Genomic DNA, 24,120 nt, shown 5'->3' with positions numbered 1-24,120 from the left:
AAAACCCTCGGAGTGCTTTTCAGAATGTAAAATTGGTTTCATCGTTTTAAAGAAGTACATTCAAACACAGAAGCGTTTTAAAGGAGAAGTACATTCAAACACAGAAGCACCCACAATATTCTACACATCGATTTAGTTTCTAGAACACTTCCCGAAGTGACAGAGGTACAAAAACACATGGTTAAGATGCAACACAAGCTAAGAAACATGACTTAGTTTACATATCAACATCATCTGCCAAAGCATTTTAGAACGGAAGATGTTAAAGCTGAAGTCAGAAACTTCAAACCAGTAGATCCTCCAGGAAAGTAGGATATTGAATAATACGTGAGTGAAAGAACCTAAGAAGAAAAAAAAAGAAACAACAAATTAGTAGGCAATCACAGCAGTGATTTACTACAATTAATCACGTACCTGAATCACAGAGAAGAGAACAGAAAGAATGTAGCTATGAAGCACCATGGAAACATAAATTGTGCCAACCATACTAGCGATGAACAGCACTGTAAAGGGCAACCTCTGCAGCATGAGCACAAAGAATTAAGTTAAGCACATGATTGTACAAAAACAAATGTCACATTTACAACAGGACGGAGAGGTGCTGTCTGTCTGATGTTCTTGTAAGACTAGTTTCTTGATATCATATAAACAACCAAGACAATCATAACCATTAATGGCCTCGTAGCAATTTGCGAGATGGCTTGCTCGTGAAAAAGAATAAATAAGACAATTACAACTGTTGATAATCCAGATTAATCTAGGTGACTCCCTACAGTGCTTCTATTGCAAGGATTTGAAAAGTGAATTCTGCTCTACATTTTGAGTTAGTTTCCACTAGTAAATCATGGGCTTCTGGTAAATAGGGACGTATTTAAGAGTGATAAGGTCCTATGAAAATTACCTCCTTGGAAAACATGTGAGAAAGCTGGTTCTTAGGACCCCTGAGTGCAAAGAATGACCCAATGATCAATGCACAGCCGAAAGTGAAACAAAGAGCAAATTTTTGCGGCACCAGAACCATCACTGGAAGAAACATGGTAAAAGCAATGAAAACAAAGAACACGCCGCTGGCAAGGAGCATGCCGAAGTACACAAGAGATTTTCCAGAAGGCACATTACTAGTAGCATTCTGGAAATTTCCAGGCAACTCCTTGACACCTTTAGAAACCCTGTTGTGCAAAAATAGAGAAGTTACATAAGTCAATTCCATACAAGTGAGTATCCGTTTGAAACTATATGTGAGTATCCAATACAATGAAATTGAACTAACAACGATGAAATACAAAACCAAAAAGTTCTTTTAGCCAAAGAACCATGTCGAACATGCGATAATTATCCATTACTTCCTTTGCTGTATGTATTAGATATTAAACCATTCATTGAGGTCCAATTCAAGAAAGTCTTTTCCCATCACATGAATTTAAGACTTCAGATAATAACTGGATATTGTCCTAACCTCTATCATCCTAGCATAAAAAAACTGGTAAAGGGACTCACAAGTAACCTAAACACTTGATGTGAGACCTACAAAAACTAGGAAGATAATGTTTAAAATTATATTAGATCTGGGAAGGGTTTAGGATAGGGGGAAGTCAAACATTGAGTAAGAGAATGTAAACATTTGAGTTCCAAGCGAAGGCCACTAATAATCATTATAACATGTGGAACCACATTTGTTAAATATAATTGAAACAAGATTTGCATTGTTCGAAAACATTCTCATAGAATGGAACCTCAAATAAAACTTCCATACTTTTTGACCTTTCTGTAGAAGGCACACAGACTACAGCTGAAGAAGTAGCAAAAAACCAAATTAAAGGAGTGGAAAACACAAATCTTGAGCCACATTAAAACCACAATATAGACTAAAAAGAGGAACATATCATGCATCTGACCTTTGAACAATCTTAGATGTACACCAAAATAATCATGTAAACCCCCTTATAAACCCCTCAACATTGTCCAACCAAACATTAGTTTTTATATTCAGACTTAGCAAAATAAAGCTAGATCTTGCAAGTGCTAAAGACCAATCCTCATGCATCTAAAAGAACCATATACCGCCGCCAGCATCAATTGGAGAAGACTCTGGATTTCAAACATGAAGAACCTATAAAACTAGACGAATTCATATCTCCATCACAATTTCCTTTCCCAGCCAGACCTAATTAGATCCGCAATTAAAGATCGAAAATTGTACAACTAATAGGGATAACAAATTAGAGAGAGAGAGTAATTAAAGACTACAATCTATAGAGTGATCCTTACACGTTAAAAGTGCCGGTGACCCTGTCGTTGGCGGTCCGGACGGCGGATTCGATATCAAACCCTAATACAGAGGCGCCGCCATCCTCAGCCGACCTGGACGCAGCGTAAGAGTTCCAATCGGAGAGGAGGGAGGATGAGGTTTTCTGCAGCTCTCCGCCGCTCCCGCTCGGTCCACCCTGGAACCAAGCCTGCGCCGTCTGCAGCATGTAACCGGATCCGACTGATCGCAAGCTAGGGAACGGAGAATACCAGCAAGGGTTTCTCGATCGAGATATCTGTGCCTGACAAGGAGTAGACTCGAAGAAACTGGGAACAGATCCACCGCGCCGTGATCGCGTTGCCGATGCACAAGATGCTTCCTCGGAAAGGATGGACCGTCCACCAACCGGTTCTGTTTCGAAATGTTTGGTTCGAACCGGTGGTCCATTCAAAATCCACAATAATAGAGAGGCCCAAATAGGCCAGCCCAGTTGAATCGGGGGAGAGGCGCCGCCATGGACGAGGCGGAGGCGATCCTGCTGAGCTCGCTGCTCAGCTCCGGTGTCTTGCTCCCTCCGGACTTCTCTACTCCCTCCGCGTTGCAGGATCTCTCACCTGACGCTCTCGTCTCGATATGTGTTCAGTCTCTCCGCCTCATCATCGGCGCCACGGCTTCGTCTCTCCCGACCTCGCTCCCGGACTCCGCCGCTGAGCGATTCAAGGTCTGCGAAGACATCTCCGCAGCCATCAAGTCGGCCGGATACATAGATGAAATCAGCTTCCGTCAGGTAATACTCTTTTATGGCTTTGCATTCTTCGTAGCTCGTCGGCGATGCTATTGTTCATTTGTTGAAAACGAAGTCATTTTGTCTTAATCCAAGGAATTCAAGATAAGAAGTACAAGTTATACAGACGAGAAATTGTGAAAAATTGTCAATCTAGAATAAGAATTTGTTAGCCTTACTTGAAGGTTTTTTTTCATGATTAAGAGTCGACGAATATCTATGGTAAAAAATGGAAATAATGCATTTCTATTTCCAGTTTATGTATCCGTCTAGGGATGAGTCCCATAAGTTGCTCAGGTTTCTGGTGGAAAGGCTACCTGAATCATCACAGAATAGAGATGCATTAGATGATATAACAACAAGGTATTCTTCTAACGACATTATTACTGGGTGGTAGTTATCTGTACATGATAATTTTTTGTTTTATGAACTTTCAGAAGATCAAACCAAGGATTAACAGAAACAATTGGAATTTCAGATAAAGAAGTAAAATCACATGAATTGGCTGATAATGAACTAATAAATGAGCATTTGAAATGTGATAGAGTAGAGAATTATTGCAAGGACAAAAAGGTTAAAAATGATTCAAAAGAATCAAGAAAACCTGAAGAACTATGTGACAGTGATGCAGAGTCTAGATGGGGAGATGTAAAATTCAATTTGGAACTTGAACAGCCACTGAGTTTGTTGCAGTTGGAAAAGACAAAGGTAAGATATAGGCATTCTTGTAATAGTCGTTGTGTGCTTAATGATTTTTTTTTTTTTATCATTTTATGGTTATTCCTTTTGTCAAAGCATACATTTGCATGGCCATACTTTATTTGTGGAACTTGTATAACCATGCCTTCTTCAGAAAGGTTTTCTTCAAGTACTTTGAGGTAGCTCAAATGTAGGCATGCTAAATTTACTTAAATATGAGGTACATAACTTCATCAGTACAGATGTTGATAGTGGTTGCTTTGCATGAAAATGATTTCAAATTCAAATTGTTTCTTTTTTCCATAGTACATGTTGTAGACTTGACCATGCATTAAAATGATTTCAGATTTTAATATTGTCAAAAGTGAATGGTTTAACAAATTTTCCATGGGAACTTGAATTATTATGTATATGAAATGCTTGACTTATAAATGGAATATTAGGCATTGCCCATTGTATATTTTGTAGAATTCAATACATTAGTCTTTTTGCTTTGGTATTTTTACCCTCTGTTTTATAGATATGCTCCAACTCATTATCTCAGTAATGTTAGTTGCCTTAACCATCTTTTACAACTAAGGCATGAAATTGAAAGTTTGAAATATCAAGAGAAATGATTGCAGGTGGGAACACAGTCAAAACCTTTTGAAGTTCATAATTTAGGAGCTGAACATGAACTCCTAAAGGAATCTACAAAGATAGCATGTGATGATCAACATTCTGTTGGATCCTGTTCAAAAGAACATAATGAGCAAACAGAAACAAAAAGTGACAACCTTGAGGATTTGAAAATGCAATGGTAGGAACTCATGGTATATTTTTTGTTAAAACATACTCCATGATTGGAACATGGATCTACCTAAATTTTGCATTTTGTTGATTACCATGTGCCTCATGAGTATATGCCTATAAGACTGAAAAATTGTCAAATGCCATGTACCTCATGTATACAAACCTATAAGACAAACAATCATTGGAAACCATAATCAGGTAAGAAAGAGGTTGATCTTATCTTAATATTAGTTGAGATGCAAATGTGGATTGTGGCGAAATTTGAGAATGAGTTAACTATAAACAATTTCTGAAGAAGCTAATTTTTACACAATTTCTTTCATCATAATTGGCTTGCTTACCTTTTCGATTGTTTTCTAAATAACTTTATTTCATTGTCTCACATACGTCGTAAATCAGCCATTTGATTGCTAGTTATTCTATATTGGCGTAACAATTGTTTAGTCTAAACTCATTCAGTCATTCTTGAGTGTCTTGGAATAATTTAGCTTAATATGGCAAGTATATGCTGATCGACTAAACAATTGTTTAGTCTAAACTCATTCAGTCATTCTTGAGTGTCTTAGAATAATTTAGCTTAATATGGCAAGTATATGCTGATCGACTAAAGAAGCTCTACTAAATACCCGATGGTGTTTCTTCTTGGAGGCTTAAAAACTGCAAATTTACATGTAAATTATGTCGTCGACATAGAATGGTGTGTTCACATTCAGACTATTACTTGTTCCAGGAATGCACTGGAAGGAACAACAGAAAAGACACACAACATTGAGCAGGCATTGCTTGCAGAACAACCTAAAGCACAAGATAGGCTTCTGAAATTAAAGGAAATTGAGCAGGAAACAGAAGCTATTTTGTTAGAAATTCATAGAAGGTTAGACTTGTTAATAAGAACATTGTTTTTCATTTACAAAGTATTTGATACTTGTTCTTTGTACCTTAGTTTGATCCAAAGTATACTCCAATGGACTGATCTGATTTTTGTTAAACGTAAAATGACTTGCAGTTGTAAGTTCATTGCTGTGTGTTTATGTTATCACATTCTTTTTGTTTCTGGCTTCCTCAGAGAGATTGAACATGCTGAGCTTCTGGCAGAGTTGGATAAATTACCCAGCAATTTTCCTAGGAAGTATTACATTGATCGAGTGACTGAGATGACAAAGACTAACCGCAAACAGAACACTGACATTCTCCGGATATCGAAAGACATACGAGAAGTTCAACTAGATAGTAATTCTGCACAGGAAAGACTGCACAGGACATATGCTGTGGTAGAAGAGACTGTTTTCAGGTATATTGATTTCTGAATCTGGTATTGACTTTGTCCTTAAAATACTTTCCAGTTTCAATGGTATATGGTTTAGTTTGTACCATCAAGTCGACTAACTGTCAGAGCTTACAGCAAAAAAGTGGTACAACTCTCGTATATGTTTCTTGGTTCTTTGATCTTCTCCTTGATCATAATAGAGAATTCTTTTCTGACATTCTTGTATGTTCCATAGATTCTCCCGTCTTATCACTCAATACACAAACTTCCTGAGGCTGGAGACCTAGGACATTGTGATCTTTTTCGATTAAACTACTTATATCTCTCTTTAATTTCTTCTGCAATCATTCTGTTGAATGTGGCTCACTTCTGCACTTTACCACTATGCCTTTTGAGGTCTCATTTCTTTCTAGGTATTCTTCTAGACTCGGTTCTATATGTTTCTACTTTAGATTTAAGCTTGTGCTTGCTTGTAAGTGAAACTGATATGCAACGCATAAGCATCTATCTGATAGCTGCAGGCATCATTGCTTAAGCACTTTCCTTTGCCCATAGGAACACAAAAGATGATCCAGCAGGGCGCCAGTTATACCGGCTTCTGACTAGCATGCATGACGTTTTCGAACAAATTGGGGAGAAAATTCTCGCAACTGACAGAGCTAGAAGGGAATCTGCTGAGCATGAGAAGAAACTTGCAGCTATTTCCTCTAGGACTCTCGAGTTTGACAAACTCCAAGCAGATCTCGATTCCATCAAAAAGGAAAATGAGTCTCTAGAGCAGCAGCTGCGTGATGCTTAAACCTACAAAGTTTTCTAAACCATGTAATGTACAGTTTGGGTGCTAATTGTTGATTTCTGATTGAAGCTCCTGAAGTTACTTGTATCTCTGTCGATGTTAAAACAAGGAAGCAACTAATACTCACTCCAAGCTTCCCAACTAGAGCTCCTCAAATTGACTCAAAGCTTGATCCAGTGGAGCAGGGGCAGATCAAGCAGGTAGAGCATCTTCTGGCCGACTTAGTGGGGTTTGAGTCAGAGCTCGGTCAGGAAAGACAGGTAGAAATGGATCCGATAGATTTCAAGATTGTTCTATTCTTATTTCTATGTTAAGATCTGAGAAGTGGTTCTTCCAAGTGGTCTTCATGATGAAATTCTTTAATTTATCCTTTCCATGCATTAGTAAAGCTAAATTCTTATACCACTCAATCCAAAATCAAAATTCCCTATAAAGAAGCATCTGCTAAGTGGTTCGAATCCTCTGTCATTAACCTATTTTTATCTTCCTATATGTTTTTTATAATGGAAATGAATTTTTAGAGTTGCTCTTCTTCTGTCAGTTCGATAGGATTAATTTTTTTAATTGGTATTTCATTAATACACAAAGTTGTGTTTGATCTATCTCAATTAGCTCATGTAGCTCGAGTGATTGACCTACTTGATCCATCAAACTTGACTTGTTTCATTAAGCTTCTTAACTTATCCAATTTGATTAGTTTGCTTGATTTACTCATTTTGTTTGTATCTATTAGTCAATCTCATTAGCTCAATTACCATTGGAGCAAGCAATTAATAATAACATGTTACCTTTTAAAATATGAAAGATATGAAATTAATGAAATAGAATTGTCATTTAGAATAAGAAAACAAAACTTTAGAGAGTGAATCGCCTAGTTCACTTATTTCTAGTAGCACTGAAGCTTTATGACCATGTTTACATTCGAGAATTGTCGATAACTAAGGCGCAAAGGCGATCGACTATGAATGCCTTGCCACTCATGATATGAGCTCAAAACGAGTAAATTAAGCTCGATAAAGAGCCACTATATAATAAAGCCAATCATCCAAACCACATTCATCTCTTTCTAATCCTTCATGTAAGACCATAAACTCACAAGCTTAAAGCACCTTTCTACATTGCTCGATCACTTTTATAACAATGCTATCCTCTTATCCACTCCTCTATCCCTTAACTTTGATCAATATTTTGAAACTCGAAACATGAACTAGCTAGCCGAAAACTTCAACACATCCACCCTAATTATCAACCATACATTTTGGAAACCGAAAGATGTGCATGCTTTATTTCCTTAACTCCAAGGGTTAGATTTCTTGCTAGGTGCTTTGGCAAATGGCTATGGTGGAACTCCACTAAGACGGAAAGGCGAAAAGGCTAAGTAGTCCTCGTCGATTCCATCTTATAGTGATAAAAAAGGGAGTCGATAGATAACGAATTATAATCCGAAAAAGCGAGCAAGGATAGAAAGAAGAGATGAGAATGTGAAGGTGTTGGGGATGCCTCCAAATGAATAAAGGGGAAGAAGGGGTTGCTTCGTTATATTAGTGCCCAAATCTGATTTGATTCAGAGTATTTGAGCCATAAAGCATGACTGATAAAAGGCTACGGGTCATAGCTTGCGTGGAGCCAGCAGGTGAATATAATTGGCCTCATGGTAGATTTATGGTGGGGCCCAATGAATGCAACTTATTATTATGTGTGACAGTTGATAGTGTGAATATTCTTTCTTTCATTTGGAGGTGGACAAGAATTAATTTGTGGTGGGTAAAAAAAAAAAAAGGTAATGAGATGTTGTCAATGATTATAACCGTCAAGTTGAGTTAAGTCCGCTGGATTAATCCACTTCATCAAGTAATTTAGATAGGTTGGATTGAAATTTTATCAACCCATTTTAAGATGGATTCAGATGAGTTGGCCCGCTTAGATTCGTGATCTGCGTGGGTTGGCCCACGGCGGGTTTGGGTTGACCCACCGATTGAGGAAGTTTATTTATTTATTTTAAAATTTAAAATTAGAGTAGAAAACTTAATGAATTAGTGGGTTTGATCCATTTAAATTATAATTCAAGTTTAAAAATTATAATTTAAATTTAAAAATTTCAAGTTAATCCATTTAAATTATAATTTAAACTTAAAATTTTTAATATTTTTTATTTTTTAACAGGCTTGTGAGCTGGCTGCGCCAACCCACGGCCCGTCTTGAGTTGGGTTGGGTTAGAGATTTCCTAACTTGCCAAGTTGGTAGGTCGGTCCGTTCCACTCCGTCATATGATGAGCTCGTTATAGGTTAGTCCGCTCTGTCATAGATTGATTCATTTGACAGCTCTATGGTCTTTTTTTTTTTTTTTTTTTTTGGATAATTTAAATATTTAATTTTTTGAATCGATTAAATCCTGATGTCTTACGAGTCCCCGTCCCACCTTTACCAACTCATCGTACCCGAGGGACCTTCATAATTTTAACTTTTTGTATCATGCTTTGTGATCTTAATAACTCAAATCAATTTAAGAAAGAGAGAGATGGGCTCTAATCTATTATTATATTTGGAGAAAAAAAGGAAGAAAAAAAGGTGAGATTAAAGATGAAGGGTCGTAAAATAATATCTATTTTGATCAATAATTGAACAAGCAAAAATGACCTAACAACCTATAGTGGTCTCTCTCTATATATATATATAGAGAGAGAAATGTTATGCCGCGCGATTTATCCCGCACGACCCATGCGCGACACCTCTGACCCACCGCCACTGTCGTCGCCCTCGCCACGCCGTCCGACCACCGCCGGTCGCCGCCCCTGGTGCGATCGACGTGTCACTCGCCGGTGCTCCTTCCGATGGTGGATTCCGGCCGAATAGTGGTCGGAATCCGACGAATTTGCTCGGAAACACGACCTGTGCCCGCTCACCACCACTGCCGGTCAAATCACGATCGGAATTCGACCAAATCGCGATCGAAGACCGACCGAGGAAGGATCAATGTGCGGGCGCCGGATTCCTATACTAAATCGCGATCGGATTCCGACCAAATCGCGGTCGGCAGTGGCGATGAGCGGGCACGGGTCACGTTTCCGATTTTTTTTAAAAATGAAAAGTTGGATTATAATATTAAATATAAAAGAATTTTTTTAATAAAAATAAATAAATACTCACGGAGTGCGTGTCTAATTATTTTATTACATTCCTTGCCCCCGCATACCTCGTGACTAACTAAATTTTTTTATTTTAAAATTTATTTATATTTAATATTATAATCCAATTTTTAGATTAATCCTAAATGATTTAATCGTAAATAAAAAATAAAAAAATCTTTTGAATGTACAGTTGTGCATTGTGCTTTGTGACCATGATATGTGTCAACCGATGAAATTCAACAACAATCTAACTAGCAAAAGTGTTCTAACGACAACCATTTAACGATGTATTTCAATGAGATAGTCGGCCGCTCGTGTCGATCAATTTTGGAATAAAAGAGAGACGTTAAGGAATCCTCTATCTTTGATTCTTTTTGTTTTTGGCTTCTTTAGATCGAAATAAACACAACCGTTGGCAGCTTAGAGAGCTCATGACCTTTCTCGAGTTCAAATACTCTTCGAGTTCCTTTCCTTTCGGTTGGATTCTTATACTCTCTTTTTCTTCGGCTTACCGAATCTCGCATATTAAAAACATGGCAAATCAACTCCAAAAAGCTGATAATTATAGTTCCCGATTAGTTTATTCTTCCAAAAGTAATCGACACAAATATTCCATAAAGAAAAAAACATATAAGCAAGAACTTGATTCTGTCCGACACTAATTCAATGCAAAATACAATTTGCCATTTAGACGTGGAGCAACTTGCTTGATGCCATGGGTATTGAAACCCTAAGACAATTCAATCTAAATTCAACCTTATGACATTGGTAATGTGGATCTTTGTTCATAAACTAAAACTGTCTTGGAAGATTTGAAAGAAGAATACAAAAAGAAGAGCTATTTAATTCATGGATGCCCTAAACACAAGCTAAAAGATATAAGACTATAAATGAATTAAATGTTCATGAACAAACTTGATGCCCAACTTGATAAAAACTTATTTATGTTCATTCAATATACACAATATCAATTAAATAAATAAATTTGAATAACTCATTAAACTAAATAAATAAACTTGAACACGTATATATTCAGTTCGTTAATATTCGTAAATAATATTTATGAATTATGTTCTATCAATAAAACTCTTATTGACATAAAAAAAATTTTAAAATGAATAAATAAATTTATATTATCTAACTCAATAACCAATTCTACAAACTTATTCAAACAATTAAATAAACTTGAATTGAGAATTCGATAATATCTAAACGAATCAAAATCCAATTAAAAAATCAAATCAAACCTACTTAATCATTTTAAAAACTTAATTCATTTCATTTTAAACATTTTAGATTCATTGATTACCTTATCAAACAAATTTAAATATCACAAAATTTAATTTGGCTTGTTTATCACCCTAAGAATAGGAGAGTCACTGACGGGAGTGTTAGAGTTGTTAAATGTTAATGATTCGTTAATTAATTGGATGCCTATTAATAATTAATTATTAGAGGCTTCTTGGATTTACGTAGTCCGACCATCAACACGTGAGCACAGCGCGCCCGTGCGCTGCGTCCGCCGCCACGTCGACGTGTTTGGACCAGAGGGGCCCGAGCTCTCCTCCCTTCCTGCTCGGGACCCACCACCCTTGTCAGCTTGCGCCTTCCGCCACCCATAAATCCACCGCCCCCGCGACACCTCCTCCATCGCCAACTCCCGATCTCAACCACCCGCACCGCTTTACCAACTCGGGGAATCCTCGGAGTTCCTATTTTTAGCTTACCGGGACGAGGAAAAATCCGATCTTTGCTCTTCTTCTCTCACATTTTCGCCTCGGTTTCTGTTAAAATGACGAGCCAGAACATGCTGGTGCCTGAGGCGATGCCGGGGATCGCAACGGCGGCGAACTCGCCGGCCGCGGTGCCGTACCCGCCGCCTCGCAGCGGGGCCGCGTCGATCAGGAAGAAGCATTATTCTTCCATCGAGCTCGGCGGAGGGCGGGCGAACGGATGGGTGGAGTCGATGAAGGCTTCCTCTCCGACCCACGCGAAGGCTGCCGCCGCCCTGGCTGCGGCGCCCGCCGACGAGCTCGAGATCCCCGAACACTCCGCGTGGATAGTAAGTCGCCGTTTATCTCGACGATCAAAAAGCTCGAATCTTTCCAGTTCTGACGCGTAATTGCATTTGCTTGGAGCAGATTCAGCATCCCTCGGCTTTGATCAAGTTTGAGCAGATCATGAACGCCACCAAGGGGAAACAAATCGTGATGTTCTTGGACTACGACGGGACTCTCTCCCCCATCGTCGACGATCCCGACTCCGCCTTCATGTCCGAAGCGGTGAGCTTCCCCTGCATTCATTTATGAAATAAATGCTAGAAGAAAAACAAAAGGGCAAAAGATGAGATTTTGATCACCGGTTTGCAATCTCTGTGCTCAGATGAGAGCGGCGGTGAAGGAGGTGGCACGGTGCTTCCCGACGGCGATTGTGAGCGGGCGCTGCCGGAGCAAAGTAGCCAGCAATTTCTTGATACTTCGCCTGCTTGTTCTGCTACTCAACTACTAAATTTCTAATGCATACATCAATTTCAGGTATATGATTTTGTAAAATTAACCGAGTTATACTACGCTGGAAGTCATGGCATGGACATCAAAGTCCCCAAAGGAACCAAATACACCAAGGTAGTACTTTTTCCTCCAAATCAAGCCTTTCCTGCACATAAAATTTACCTCAGATCAATTTGATTCTCTGTGTTTCAGAAAAAAGATGTCATTCTTCAACCTGCAAGTGAGTTCCTACCTGCAATGAATGAGGTTGGTTCTTCAATTACCACTTTTTTTTTCCTTGAAACTTTCCATGATACTAATTAATACACACTGAATCATTTCCCTTCAATCAGGTTCACAAAAAGTTACTGGAGAAGACCAAGCCCATTCCTGGTGCCAAGGTGGAGAACAACAAGTTTTGTGTTTCTGTCCACTTCAGATGTGTGGAAGAAAAGGTCAGCAAAGTGATCTTAAATAGTTATGCTTGGCACTCCATGCATATAAATTGTAATAACAATGTCTTTTCCTACCTTCGTTGCTCATGTCTTATTGTGCAAATTCCTTATGCAGCATTGGGGTTTGCTAGTGGAGCAGGTGTGCCTAGTGTTAAAGGAATACCCCAAGTTGAGGATTACTCAAGGGAGAAAGGTGGCACTTTTAATCACACTGAATTTCCTTCTTATGCATGGATTTAGCTTGTGCTAATTCTTTTTGCTACGGTTTATCCGATGAAGTAGGTATTGGAGATTCGCCCCACCATCAAATGGGACAAGGGGAAGGCCTTGGAGTTCCTATTAGAATCTCTTGGTAAGGCCAAGGAATTGAATGCCTGAACATACATTGCATTAAACAAAAACAAGGGCAACAAGTTGAATTACTTGTATGGTTGCCAGGATTTGCTGACTGCAAAAACGTAGTGCCTGTTTATATCGGGGATGATCGCACCGACGAGGATGCTTTTAAGGTCTTGTGTGAGAGAGGACAAGGAATTGGAATCCTGGTTTCAGAGTTCCCAAAGGAGACAAAGGCTTCATATTCCCTCAGAGAGCCTTCTGAGGTGAGCTGATGGATTGGCTACTAGTTTGATCAAAAAATGGAGTTTGTGTGCTAACTTAAAGTTCGATTTGATCTAGAACTAAGTTTTTGATTAATTTGATGAAGGTTATGGACTTCCTACTTCGGCTGGTGGAATGGAAACGTGTCTCTGGAGCTAAGTAGGAAAGAAGAAGCTATATTTGCCTGCTTTCACTCCCCTTGTATATTAAACAAAGGGGTAGATGAATTAACCTGTTTTTGTTTCCTAGGTAAACCTTGGTCAGCTTTTAAGCACCACAAAAATGAGACTTCTTGCCTAATTTGTAAGTGGAACACAAGTACACTTGGGAGGGAATGTGAAACTTTTTCTTTCAGGGATGGATAAATAGAAAAGAAAAGATGTTACACAGAGAAAAAAAAAAGTAAATCAACAATCATTTCTAAGAATTTACAATACTGGAGATGTTTTATGGAGGAAAAACTAATTCAGCAAATAAAAAGTTGGTCATCTTGTGCAAGTAAATCCAGCAATCATTTCTAAGACTGATTATAAATGCAATTGTAAAGCAACAGATCTTTAATCCATAAAAACAGGATCCACTCCATTTGTTTAAATTAGTCCTTGTTTATAGGAGAATGACCCGTGTTGGCACCAGGCCAGGATGAAAAAGGTTGAAGGGTTTTGCCTAAAAGGTTTCAGCACTAATCGTGGAAAATCTATATGAAACAAATGAACATGGGGAAGATTCAGAAAATTCAAACAGGGAAAAACTTGCGGAATACTCAGAAATTGCTTAGTTAAAACGATATGAGAAATACAGTAAACCTTATAAGGATTAACTTCTTATTCAACAACAACAACAAGCCATGAAGACCAACTATTTCGGATTGTCTACATGGATTTCATCTTATAGGATTGAAGTTTCATGTCAGTTATCGTCAGTAATGCCTGGGCCGGTTAAGCTAAAAAATTGATTTTTATGCTCGCCTAAAGAAGTCTTGGTTTTATGCTGATGAATATAGAGAAATATCGCTACAATTCTGATAAAGAGAATCGATATCTAGGGATTTAGGTGGAGGGCACTTTAATTTCTGAAGCATGTAAACCCAAAGTTGGGTTTCCCCAAAACACAGCTTTTAGGTTAAACACACAAGCATATCATTTATATAAAGCAGACAAAGGGCATTGAAGAAGGAGGAGACTGGAAAACAACAGTTAATGATCACAAGGGCTAACAGCTTCGTTACCGGATTGGATTCGGCAGCAGCCGTCGGAGGCGGAGAACGCTCCCGCCACTCTCGCTCGCTTTCTGCTTCTCTCCGGTCAGATCCCTTGCCCGTCGACGGCGATGGATGGGTTCCCATCAATCAGGCCCATTAAAGGCCCAAATAAAGGTTCATTGAACGTGGGCATTAATTAAGTTTTTTATACGGGTAACATCATACTATTGCACTATACGGTTAGTCTACTCATAGGGTATGATATAAGTGAGGACAGCTGGTCTCTTGCCACTTGGAATGAGTACGTGTGTGTATATATATAACATCACACTCTCTACCACCATTCGGGCAAAAAAGACTTGAGGAGAAGAAGATGGCAGGAGGAGCAAACCATGATCACCCCACAGGTTCTCTTTCCGAAGAGCATTTGTTTACAATCTCTCTAGCAAGTAGCAAAAGCATTAGCTTCTATCTTCTTTTTTTTTTGTTGTTGGTATTTTGTTTCATGTTTGCATTCAAAGCAACATTTTCCCTTGCTCTTATTCTTTCACTAGTTCTTTCTCTACTCGGTTTTTTGGTTTAAAGAGGAACATGAGGCTTGCATGTTAATTAGGCAGTTAAAGACCTCGTGATTCGTGCATACAAGCATGCATGCAGGTCGCTGCTCTCGGTATCCTTCAGTTTGGATCGTTGGATCTGTTTGGTGGTCCATCTGAGCCGTAGGTGTCCATGTAGGCTGTGATCACGGCCATGTCGACAAGTCAACTTCTCGATCTTCCCCCCGCCGCTCGCCGCGTGGGCCCGCCGGACGCGGCGAACACCACGGCGCCTCTGATCTCTTGTTTTCGATGTGTTTTTGCTAATGTTGGTCGGGGCAGGGAACGGCGGCAGCGGCGATGGAGGCAGTAACGGCGCCGCCGGGGAAGCGGGCCTGGCGGCGGGAGTGCGGGAGCAGGACCGCTTCATGCCGATCGCGAACGTGATCCGCATCATGCGGAGGGTTCTGCCGGCGCAGGCGAAGGTCGCGGACGACGCCAAGGAGATGATCCAGGAGTGCGTGTCGGAGTACATCAGCTTCATCACCAGCGAAGCCAACGACCGGTGCCGGCGGGAGCAGCGCAAGACGGTCACCGCCGAGGACCTCCTCTGGGCCATGGACAAGCTCGGCTTCGACGACTACCTCCAGCCCCTCTCCCTCTTCCTCCGCCGCTATCGCGACCTGGAGGGCGATCACCGCGGCTCCCTCCGCGGCGAGCCGCTCCACCAGATCGTGATCCGGCACCGCTCCGCCCACGTCCCCTCCGCCAGGTTGCACTCCTTCGCGCAGCAGCAGCAAAAACAACTACACGAGCGAAGTCTGTTTGGGCATGTTCGGGAACGGAGAGGGGCCTGCCAGCGGATGAAACTCCGACCTGTCGCCGGTGCCTCCGCCGACGGTCACCCTTATCCTCCTTACAAATAATTATGTAGACTAAGACATTAATTAATGATTACGCATCTCTTTAATTATGTTTCAATTGCTTAATGCATTGCTGCGCGTATCAAAGGTTAAGCTTAATCGCCTTCTGATAGATAATAATGATCTTTCTTAATTAAGAAAACTAGTAGAAAATGACTATTGGCAACTGCTTCGGTTCTGTTTAGTGAAATGCTTCGATATATTTAAAGCTATTTTGATGATTATCATTGAGGGTTGACTTGAGCGTAATTTGTAGCAACCTAAAAATTAATCTGTTTTATTCAAATATCCATAATACTTAATCACCTTCTATTTTCACTTAATTTATAATTTATATAATTACGCTGATGAAAAAAGTTCTTCATTTGCACAGCGAATTGTTTAGCTTACTAATTTGTTCAAAAGGTCAATTCAATTTGCATCTAAATGATATCATTTTTATTAATAAATTATATTTTGTAAACAAATTTGGTTTTGATTCAGCTTGAATCGAGTAATTAACGACCCTAATGAAATATATTTTCAAAAATGCTTCAACAAAAAAAAATAATTAAAACGTCGGGACACTAAAGCTTACTCGGGTTAGTGTATAATTATAAATTTATTTTTATTCAAATATATGAATTGTTATTATCTTAAATTATTTATAATAGGTTAGTAAAGTAGTATTTATATATAATATAATTTTTTACTAGATTAGTATTTTACTAAATAATAAAGAAAAAAATATTGTTCATTAAGTTAATAAATAAATAAATTTGAGCATAATATTTTTTTTCAAAAAATAAGTTTGATAAAATTTAGTTTAAAAAATAAACAAATTTAAATTCGAGCGAAGTGCCCCGCAAGCAACTCTTCCTCTCGCAGATCCTTTCGTCTCTCGCTCGCTGATGTCGGTGCGTGTTCGACTCGAACCCTAATATCCCAGGTTCTTCGTCATATTTGATAGAAATTTTGGCTTATGATTTGGCTCTCAGATCTTTGAGTACAATGGGAGCGCCGTGGTGGCAAGATCCACGACAAGCTCTACATCGGCCTCTCTGGTCTCGCCGCCGACGCCCAAACCCTTTGAGATGACCTTTCTCTCCGTCGATTCCATTCGTGGAGTTGTCAACTTTGCGGTAGTTTATCTGTGTTTTTCGTTGGTGTTCGGTTGTGCAGGTACCAGCGACTGGCCTTCAGGATCAAGGTATATCATCTGAGGGAAGAGAAAGATATGAAGCCGCAGACATTCGCAAGCCTTGAGTCCGCTTTGCTGTATGAGAAAAGGTTTGTTCTTCAACAATTTAGTTTGGATGATTGGTGATGTACATTTTGTTTTTCCACTAGAGTGGAAGATGTAGATTGATGATGTCCTTCGTTTCATCTATGCTCTTTTTAACAATTATGAATTCACATATCTCTTATTGGACTTTTAGTTTTTGTGATGGTGGATGTTCCCGTCAAGATCGGCTTAGGGATGCGCGGCCTCTTCTCAGCACCGCACTAGAACGAAGATGGGCGATGAATAAGCTAAGGAGTCACTGGAGCTTGTAAACACAACAATCGTGAGAAGGAAGGCCAGGGTGCCCGGCGCGACCACTCCCATGCTTAAGTTAGCTTACAAAGAAGAACGAAGGGGGAGCAGGAAACAAAGAAACAGAAAACTTGAGAATGCATACCCCCTCCGGCAAAGGGGGCTAACCTTATATACCGATGATGGGTGTTGTACCACGGAAAGAGTAAGGCAGGGTCATACTTAGTAAGGTGTCGTACCACGGAAAGTGTGAGGAAGCATAGGGTATGCAGGGTGATTGTACTCTCGAGGACGAAGGTATACGTCTGTCAGCGTATCGCTATACTTAGTAAAGGGATGTCAGAGACTACCGTCTACCGTACGAGGGGAGGAGTGGTCGATGGGATAGAGAGAGGGGGAGACGTAAGATCGAGGAGTCGACATGGCTTAACTCAGCTCGAATGGTATGCCTTGGCCCTTCTCCCGGCTTGATTATCTGAGTGGCTCGGCTGCTCTAGGCGATCTACCCGCGAGGAATCGGCTCGGGCATATTCCACGGATTTTCTACTGACGGACCCGCCTCAAGGACTCGGATCGGATTCGTATTAAACGATCTACTTCGAGGACTCGGATTCGGTTTTTATTGAAGGATCTGCTTCAAGGACTCAGATCCGGTTTTTATTGAAGGATCTGCTTATAGGACTCGGATCCGGTTTTTATTGAAGGATCTGGGCGTAAATCATGGCGAAGTCCCACCCGACCTTCTGAGTTCGGCCTATGTATTCGGGGGTTGTCGACTCGGTTCGGGCGCCCTCGATGGATAAACCCGGATCCGTCTCTTATGACCATAACAGTGGACATAAAAGGCTAATGACACACAAAAAAACACAATTTTGCTCATCATGTAGCTTTTAAGACAGGGTAAACTAAATATTGTCAGAATCATTTTGGCCCATGGAATTGTTGTAGATACAAATAATAGTAAGTGACCTATACATAGGCAAAATCTCATAATGGTTTGCGGGAAATCTAATCTGTTAAGATTGCCACTAATATTGGTCTGAAGAAGAATGATGTGGTTAGCAATGAACATTTGGATGTTATAAAATCTTTGAAATCTTAAAGTAGGATTTTGGCAAATTGATTTTTAGAACTTAAAAGGACACATTGCATACAACTAACATTGAAGGATGTATATATATATTCAAAAAGAAAATGTTCTGTACAGAGTTTACTGACTAAAGTAACTCTATATATGTATATGAAAACCCTCTTTCTTGTTTTCTGTCTAACAAATAATTGGTCTTGTTGATATTCTGGTCATTGCAGATGAGTAAAGCGATTATTAACTATTATTGTTATTATAAGATATTAAGATTTGCAATGGCTTGCATTACTTTCCCCATTATTATTCTATTTAGGATTGATGCACTGGATACACCATTCTTTGGAGCTTTGCATCTTTGAAATTTTGTTCTATAATATAATATCAGTTTTTTAAATTTAGAGACATGTTTTCTTGTCTGTAGATTTGGTCCGTACTTCTGTTAGCCTGTTGTTGCTGGACTGGATGATGATGATGTTCCATTCATTTGTATGATGGATTGCATCGGTGCCAAGTATGATTCTGTCTTGCATTTATCATCAGAGAGTTTTCTAGACAACTTATATAGATAGATATTTTATTTGGTACTTCCAAATATATACTGTGTTTTATTGAATTCCTATGAATCTAAACAAGACACAGATTCTGTTTTGCACTGCCAAGGTTTAGATTATTGATTTGGAAGTAAGGAATGTTGGTGTATAAGGGATCATAGCAATTGACAATCAGCATAACTTATTTTCTCTCTTTTCTTTGGACCTTATCTCCACATTTTTTGTTCATTATATTTCCTTGAAAAATCTGAAAATTATTAGTATTATAACCTTTCATGGAGCTCAATGAAGTATAAGATTCATGTACCCTACACTAAATAGTTGGGATAAATATGACTCGATGATTAGGATAATAAGGAACACTAAAGTCCCAAAGAGGATGCTATCACCATGCTTCTGCAGTTTTTATTTTGCACCTCATGAGCAGTCTTCCTAAGTTTTCTTTTGTTTACTTGTTTGCAAGGAACCTGAAGAATTATTTGAGGCCATCTCACAAGCTGTATTATCTTCTGTTTCGCGACTGTTTGAGTGGCTGGGGAGGGCATGCCCTTCTTGTGTAAGTACTTTACATAAACTTTTGGTTGAAATTTGAATCAGTCCTATCCTTAAATTTTGCACAATTCATTTGCGATCATAAAAAACACAGAATGATCCAGTTTTAAACACACCATCCATGGACCATCATATCTATGTTTTCTAAAGTTTCTCTTTTTTTTCTTCTTTATTTCCAGTGTAGAAAAATTCAGTAACAAAATACATGAGACAGCGACGAGCTGTCCGTGATTGAAATCTCAACCTCTCCTAAAAATTATACATGTATCTTAAATAAATATACATTTCCCTGAGTTCCTTTCCCCATAATCTTCCCTTCCTAAGTGATCAACCATCACATTTTCTGCAATCAATCGTCATCCTTAGACAGTGTAGTGCTGCTGGATGGTGTCGATATCCAGCCCCTTCAGCTTCACCACGGACTCCACATGCCCTTTCAGTGTGTGTAGCTCCCTTAGCCTGCATCAAAATTAACAGCTTGAGCTAATTTTCATCGTCTCCAAATTTGTTCCTAGCATCTGGAGATTGTTCAAAGAAGTTGTTGGTCAAGAGAGACTAGTTACCGGGCAATCTCGGCGCGCCGCTTGGCTTGCTCGGCGATCTCCGACAGCTCCCGGTAGTTGTTATTGTCGTTGAACAGCTCGGAGGTGCTGGCTGGCTGAAGGCCGTGCAGGGTGCGCTGTGCGGTCGCCCACTGAGCTTCCCTCTCTTCCTTCCCGTAGTCTTTCTTGCTGGAGAACGCAATCTGCATCCGTCATGGATGAGCCTTTGAAGTAAGAACGCGAAATGCATTGGGGTTTCAGCCCGAAGAGGCGATCTCTCACCTTGTGGTCGAGCAGGTTGCCCCAGGCCCTGCCGCTGAGAGCGTATCGGATGATGAACTTGAGGACGTCGAGAGGGAAGAAGGTGATCAAGCTGTAGACCCAGATGACCACGGCCCATCCCCACCCCATGCCTTGGATCCTGGCGAACTCCCATGATGCGTACACCGCGATCAACGTGGCCACCTTTCGTCGATCAGTTCGTGATCAATCAAGCCGATCGAGCAAGAGTTCCAGGAAAAGTGTGCGAGATCGAGTAATGAGATTACCAATTGGGCGGCGAGGAAGGCGGCGACGAGTAGAAAACCAGGGCGCTCCACAAAAGACCAGCTCCTGGACCTGGTGACGAAGATGAGCGCTTGGCTGATGATGCTCACTTGGAGATACAGAGCCGCCACCATCTCGTCAGGGCTGTCCCTGATCTGCCTCACTCCAAATTTTTCCTGTTTTCGATCGATATATCCAGAACGCGATAGATCAATCGAACTGTAAATGGCTTCTTTTGAGTATTTGTGTGGTGTCGACTGTCAAGTACTCACAGGGAAGAAGTCTGTATCATGGGCGAGGTAGAAGAAGATGACGGTCATTATGGCGAGGTAGGCACCGAGGACGACTCCGGTGGCGAAGATCTCGCCGAGCTTCCATGAGTCCGGCATGGGGGAGGGCTTGACCCTGTCCTTGGAGATGGTCATGATGGTGCCGTCGTTGAGGATGGCGATGATGAGGACCATGAAGGGGGAGAAGTCGAAGCGCCAGATGAGGGCGATGAGGAGGAAGCCGAGGACGATGCGGATGGTGATGGAGACGGCGTAGATCGTGTAGTTCTTCATCCGCTGGAAGATGGCGCGGCTGGTCAGCACCGCGCTCACGATCACGCTCAAGCCAGGCTCTGTCAGCACGATGTCGGAGGCGCTTCGGGCGGCGTCCGTCGCGTCCGCCACCGCGATGCCGATGTCCGCCTTCTTCAGCGCCGGCGCGTCGTTCACGCCGTCACCGGTCATGCCGCAGATGTGCTTCATGTCCTGCAGCCTCTTCACGATCTCATACTTGTGCTCTGCATGCAGCAAGAACGATATCGTGCTGTCTCAGTATTAAATTGCTATAAAAACACTTTGTGAACGGCGACGCCGATCTGACCAGGGAAGACTCCGGCGAATCCGTCGGCTTTCTCGATGAGCTCGTCGACGTTGAGCCCGCTGAGTTCGCCGCCGCCGTTCTTGTCACCGAGAAGGGCGGAGGACGGGTACATGTTGGTGCCCATGCCGAGCCTGCGCCCTGTTTCCTTGCCAATGGCGAGCTGGTCACCGGTGATCATCTTGACGTTGACGCCAAGGTGGAGGGCGCGGCGGATGGTCTCAGCGCTGTCGTGCCTCGGGGGGTCGAAGAGGGGCAAGAGACCTATGAATTGCCACGGTCCGCCGGCGCTCTCCTTGCTAGCTTCGGGGACCTCCTGCCTGGCGACGCCGAGCGAGCGGAGGCCACGGTCAGCGAAATTGTCGATCACCTGGTGGACCTTCTTACTGTCTTCATCGTTCATCTTGCAAATGTCAATGATCTGGCGCAACGTACAAAAATCGTGTGTCGATTAGAGAGAAGATGAAGCCTTGGTCGATCCAAATCAAGCAGGAAGAGGAGGACTCATGGCGGGTTTACTTGCTCAGGAGCTCCCTTGCTCGATCTGTGCCATTTCCCATTGGAATCGATGTAGGTGATTGCAGTGCGCTTGTCGACGGGATTAAATGGCAGGAAGTGGACCTCTGTGATTCCTGCACGCGCCTGCAAGCACAAATTCAAATCACCAGCCACGATCAACCACGAAGAAACCGAGACAAGTTTACCTCCTTGGGGTCACCCAGCATGTTAACAATGGAGGCATCAATGGCGTCCTGGTTCTCCACCCTCGAAGCCCTCGCAGCATACAGGACCACAGTATCCTTGTCCACGCCTTTGGCGAACACCTGAAAGGAACCAAAAGTTTCCATTTTTGGAATAGAACTGTCCACAATTGAAATGCAGAGTAATAACGAAGTTTCGGTTGAGGCATTTCCTCAATCAGGCTCTTGTCGACGGTGAGCTTGTTGAGCGTGAGCGTCCCAGTCTTGTCGCTGCAGAGCACATCCATGCCGGCCAGCTCCTCTATGGCGGTCATTCGCTTGGTGATGGCTCCCTGCTCCGACAGCCGATGGGACCCGATGGCCATGGTGACCGACAGCACGGTGGGCATGGCGATGGGGATGCCACCAATGAGCAGGACGAGGAGGTTGTCGATGCCGTCGCGGTACCGACGGTGTTGGACCGGGTACATGACGATGATCTCGACGAGCATGCCGACGCCGATGCAGCAGATGCAGAAGTTTCCGATGGCGGTGAGCACCTTCTGGAAGTGGCCGACGTTGTTGGTGCTGTCGACGAGGTGGGCCGCCTTGCCGAAGAAGGTGTGGACGCCGGTGGCAATGACGACGGCCTCGATCTCTCCCTGCTTGCAGGTGGAGCCGGAGAAGACCTCGGCGCCCGGGTGCTTGGTGACGGGGAGGGACTCGCCGGTGAGGGCGGACTGGTCGATCTTGAGAGGATCGCCCTCCAGGAGCCGGGCATCCGCGGGAACGATGTCGCCCAGCTTGATGCTGACGATATCGCCGGGGACGAGGATGGCCGCCTCCTGCTCCGCCCACCTGCCATCCCTCAGCACCTGCACCAAAACAAGCCGCGTTCCATCTTTTACTCAACAACCGTGCACCTCCATGGCAGTCATATTTTACCAAATTGTACCTTCGTTTTGGGAGCGAGGCCAGCCATGAGCGCCGCCGCCGCATTGCCGGCGTTGTTCTCCTCGATGAAGCTGATGGTGGAGTTGATAAAAAGGAGCACCACGATTCCCACAAAATCTTGCCAATCCGGTGGCTCGCCCTGCAAATCAATCACCATTAACGAGCAACAAAATCACAAATAAATCACAGGCTTTGGTTTTCCTACCTCTCCATTAGCCAAAGCAATGGCCATAATGGCAGCAACCTCCATCACCCACGAGAGCGGATTCCACATGAACCCTAAGAACTTGAGCAGCTTGCTTTCCTATCACATCGTTAAGGGGGAAACCAAAACAAAATTCAATCTTTAATTATTTAAACCCCCAAAAAGATGTTGCTTTTTTCAATCGCAACAGCACCTTCTTCTCCTCGAGCTTATTCGGCCCAAAGATCTTCAGGCGCTTCTCCCCTTCCGCTGACGATAGCCCCTCCTTGCTACATTTTAATCGCACAAACACCTCCTCCACCGGAATTCTCTCCTGGACACCGAAATCAAAATGAAACCAAAAGGCAATTCAAACTCGATCCACGAAGAACAAGATTACGAAGGATCTAAAGAATCAATTACCAGATCAACAGTCTCATTCTTGATCTGCTCCAGGTCTATGCTGCCTCCCTCCGCCATCTAATCGGCGACCGTCGCAACCCTACGAATCTGTTTTTTTTTTTTTACTTTTCAAGATAAAACTGCTTGCGAAGGAGAAGAAGGTAATTAAAACACAATCGTTTGATGTCTCAAATGCGTGCCGAGGAGATCGGAGGCGGCATTCCCTCGATCTGTTTTTCTTATTGTCGACGATCGCGGAAGCAAAGCAGTCGAGGGAGAAGGAGAGAAAGCGGGATAATTTATGCGATGGCGGGAACATGA

General features: G+C 41.8%; 4 protein-coding genes and 1 pseudogene across 6 annotated transcripts; 3 read left to right on the top strand and 2 right to left on the bottom strand.

The window, feature by feature from the left end:
• Window positions 1-75: 75 nt before the first annotated feature.
• LOC141821067 (protein transport protein sft2-like) lies at window positions 76-2,652 on the bottom strand. Its single transcript, XM_074708432.1, has 4 exons — window positions 2,269-2,652; window positions 902-1,169; window positions 415-519; window positions 76-341 (listed from the first exon to the last, which is right to left on the bottom strand). The coding sequence occupies exons 1-4, from the start codon at window positions 2,472-2,474 to the stop codon at window positions 231-233; spliced, it is 690 nt and encodes a 229-aa protein (XP_074564533.1). The 5' UTR covers window positions 2,475-2,652; the 3' UTR covers window positions 76-230.
• A 104-nt stretch (window positions 2,653-2,756) lies between these two features.
• LOC141821065 (uncharacterized) lies at window positions 2,757-6,977 on the top strand. 3 transcript variants are annotated; one of them, XM_074708430.1, is made up of 7 exons: window positions 2,757-3,035; window positions 3,289-3,395; window positions 3,656-3,740; window positions 4,355-4,530; window positions 5,254-5,397; window positions 5,590-5,814; window positions 6,346-6,977. In XM_074708430.1, the coding sequence occupies exons 1-7, from the start codon at window positions 2,763-2,765 to the stop codon at window positions 6,587-6,589; spliced, it is 1,254 nt and encodes a 417-aa protein (XP_074564531.1). In that variant the 5' UTR covers window positions 2,757-2,762; the 3' UTR covers window positions 6,590-6,977. The 3 variants fall into 3 exon arrangements, with proteins under 3 accessions (XP_074564531.1, XP_074564530.1, XP_074564529.1); XM_074708429.1 differs by having other exon boundaries at window positions 3,578-3,740; XM_074708428.1 differs by having other exon boundaries at window positions 3,470-3,740.
• Window positions 6,978-11,387: 4,410 nt separating this feature from the next.
• On the top strand, window positions 11,388-13,616 carry LOC141821066 (putative trehalose-phosphate phosphatase 6). Its single transcript, XM_074708431.1, has 10 exons — window positions 11,388-11,776; window positions 11,856-11,996; window positions 12,097-12,168; window positions 12,249-12,338; window positions 12,417-12,470; window positions 12,557-12,658; window positions 12,774-12,851; window positions 12,941-13,010; window positions 13,097-13,260; window positions 13,365-13,616. The coding sequence occupies exons 1-10, from the start codon at window positions 11,507-11,509 to the stop codon at window positions 13,419-13,421; spliced, it is 1,098 nt and encodes a 365-aa protein (XP_074564532.1). The 5' UTR covers window positions 11,388-11,506; the 3' UTR covers window positions 13,422-13,616.
• A 1,732-nt stretch (window positions 13,617-15,348) lies between these two features.
• Window positions 15,349-15,921, top strand: LOC141821818 (nuclear transcription factor Y subunit B-1-like; annotated as a pseudogene).
• A 4,065-nt stretch (window positions 15,922-19,986) lies between these two features.
• Window positions 19,987-23,877, bottom strand: LOC141821979 (plasma membrane ATPase-like). The gene is made up of 13 exons (XM_074709382.1): window positions 23,821-23,877; window positions 23,612-23,731; window positions 23,419-23,517; window positions 23,215-23,352; window positions 22,495-23,134; window positions 22,284-22,405; window positions 22,099-22,221; window positions 21,583-22,000; window positions 20,985-21,499; window positions 20,715-20,888; window positions 20,449-20,631; window positions 20,188-20,369; window positions 19,987-20,083 (listed from the first exon to the last, which is right to left on the bottom strand). The coding sequence occupies exons 1-13, from the start codon at window positions 23,875-23,877 to the stop codon at window positions 19,987-19,989; spliced, it is 2,868 nt and encodes a 955-aa protein (XP_074565483.1).
• Window positions 23,878-24,120: the final 243 nt, after the last annotated feature.

Source organism: Curcuma longa, chromosome 2, assembly GCF_044706935.1.
Source record: "Curcuma longa cultivar G26 ecotype Majalengka, Jawa Barat chromosome 2, ITB_CL_G26_1.1, whole genome shotgun sequence".
In the NCBI taxonomy this organism is placed as follows: Eukaryota; Viridiplantae; Streptophyta; class Magnoliopsida; order Zingiberales; family Zingiberaceae; genus Curcuma; species Curcuma longa.
This window is presented reverse-complemented; position numbering and strand designations above follow the sequence as displayed.